General features: G+C 36.1%; 1 protein-coding gene across 1 annotated transcript; it reads right to left on the bottom strand.

The window, feature by feature from the left end:
* Positions 1 to 1,164: 1,164 nt before the first annotated feature.
* LOC105310735 (kinesin-like protein KIF13A) lies at positions 1,165 to 2,079 on the bottom strand. The gene is made up of 2 exons (XM_011386855.2): positions 1,897 to 2,079; positions 1,165 to 1,375 (listed from the first exon to the last, which is right to left on the bottom strand). Exons 1-2 carry the CDS (start codon positions 2,029 to 2,031, stop codon positions 1,184 to 1,186), a joined length of 327 nt encoding a protein of 108 aa, XP_011385157.1. The 5' UTR covers positions 2,032 to 2,079; the 3' UTR covers positions 1,165 to 1,183.
* Between the last annotated feature and the right edge of the window lie 153 nt (positions 2,080 to 2,232).

Consider the following 2,232-nt stretch of genomic DNA (forward strand, 5'->3'; position numbering starts at 1 on the left):
GGAAAATAAACTTAATGACCAATTAGTACCATCTACATATTATAAAGATAAAAGAACCCAAGGTCACATAGTGGATCCAGAGGCTCCGAGACTAGTACTTATTAAATCAGTTGTTAATTAGAATGCACTTAAAATTCCATCCTTCTAAATAAGCAACTTTGAAGATCCAAAGAAACATGGGAAATATTTAAAAGAGTATTAGGAGAAAAAAAACCCCCGAAAATGATTAATAAAGATTCTAAGAAATAGATTGGTGAATAAAAGTAAAAACATGTGGCTATTTGTTTTCAAAAAGAGAAAGACCTGATAGCTTTTATATGTGTGTGGAATATTATAGGTGGTGATATGGATTTGTTTTCTAAGTATGAAACCAGAAAGAAATAGGCACAATTTGCAAAAAAAAAAAACAGAAATAAAAACAAAAAAAATAAAAAACAATCCCCACCCCGAAGAAAGTCTTGAGTACCTATCTATTAAAGACTGTCCAAAAAAAACCAAAAAACAAAAACAAACAAAAAAACAAAATTACACAGAGGACAGGGTCTGTCTGTCAGAAATAACTTGTTATCAGTCTGATGTGAAAGCCAGGAAGGGTAGCTGATGTCACAAAGTAGGTCCAGCAACTACTAAGCAAAAAATTCACTTTTCCTATTTTACACTTTCTTTCAAAACTCATATGGTACATTACAATGGTATACTTAGAATGCTATACTCTATTCAAAAGAATGAAAAATATCTACAGCAACGTATATGTTAGGATGTCCACATATAATAAAATAACAAAATGTAACTCTGCAATATGTATAATGTGATCATTTTGGTAAAAAATTATGTGTGCGTGACAGTTATGTATGCATGACATTAAGAGTGTGTATGTATCTATTCCCATTTATGTATATGAACATGTTTACCACATGCATAATAAGTACTGGAACACAGAAAACAGTTTATCAAAATATGTAGCAAACTATCATTGGTCATCACACCTCTGGGCAATAAGATTTTGATTAGAGGTCTTTCAGATTTTAAAATCTTTAAAAATTTTTGAAATTGAAGCACCTTTTGAGGTTAAAAAGCCCAATAAACATATTACTTTTATGAAACATTCATATGGGGAAAACTTCTAAAGTACAAGTAGAATCCTGAACTACATCCAGATCTGTTGCCTCCCACGTAATTCATTTCACAATGGCACCTGTACCTTACAGTGAGAGAAGGTCACGCTATATTGGGCATCCTTGAATTGTGGGGAAGGCACCTCTGGATCCACTACTGGGGCAGCCACTGTTGACTCACAATGGTCCCAGAATGTGTACTGACAGAAGACGAAATTCGACAGGTTTAAGGGCAGCCCAGTTGCTTCTTTAATTTTTACCTGAAGAGACAGATTTTTTTAAAAAGCAAATATAATTCCCATAAAGGAAACATTAAATTATGTATTCTTTTCTTATTTCAGCTACCTCAAATTTAAGAGTAAGTGACAAAATAAACAAATGAGTCATCCATTTGACATCTGAACATATTTGGCACCATTTCATTAAGGGTTCTATTCTGTAATAAAATCTTTACCACAGTTCTATAACTGCAGTATATAAACTTAACAACGAATACACACACTCGTCTAAAACTTTTCTAATGACTGAGTTCCTGATAGATGCAGTATAATTCACTGAGCAACATATACTTCTTGCATGCCAAATATACACAGACTTTTGAAATATCAGGCAACAGTCATCAGAAAGTGTGCTATGCTAGAAAAAGTACTGTCCGCCATTGTATTCCCTGTCAGAAAGTTTAACTTTTACTATGCTCTATGAAGAACTCATAAGATTTTCTATAAAATGGTTTTGAATTAAACAAGTAATTTCTCTGAGCCTCCCTATCATGTCCTCTCACCCGGCATGTCAATTTTTTCACTCGGTGAATGATTTCCCCACTGCTGTCTACGACTTCAAGACTCCCACTTTCACTGGAGTTCTCTGAGGAGTCATCCTCCACGACGCGCTCCGGGACAGCTCCTGTAACACGCATCACTTCCACATGAAGACGCCCCGCGACCTGGGTCAAGGAAGCAGAGCGCCCTGGAGTTAAAAGACATCTCACGGGCAGCACGGACCTGAGACAAAAAAGCACTCTACAATATCCCTGGTGAGCAGCTCTACTTACTGCTGCCAGTCTCCGGCAATGGGAAGCTCAACACTCCCAGAGCCAGTCCATTCCACCACTTGTCCT

This window comes from Pteropus vampyrus, unplaced genomic scaffold (genome assembly GCF_000151845.1).
Source record: "Pteropus vampyrus isolate Shadow unplaced genomic scaffold, Pvam_2.0 Scaffold10361, whole genome shotgun sequence".
In the NCBI taxonomy this organism is placed as follows: Eukaryota; Metazoa; Chordata; class Mammalia; order Chiroptera; family Pteropodidae; genus Pteropus; species Pteropus vampyrus.

Bases quoted from the DNA above. Each gene is read 5' to 3' on its own strand.
- LOC105310735 (XM_011386855.2), bottom strand. From the start codon at position 2,031: ATGCGTGTTACAGGAGCTGTCCCGGAGCGCGTCGTGGAGGATGACTCC. The intron at 1,376-1,896 runs GTGAGAGGACAT...CTGTCTCTTCAG, and splicing joins TGAAAAAATTGACATGCCGG to GTAAAAATTAAAGAAGCAAC.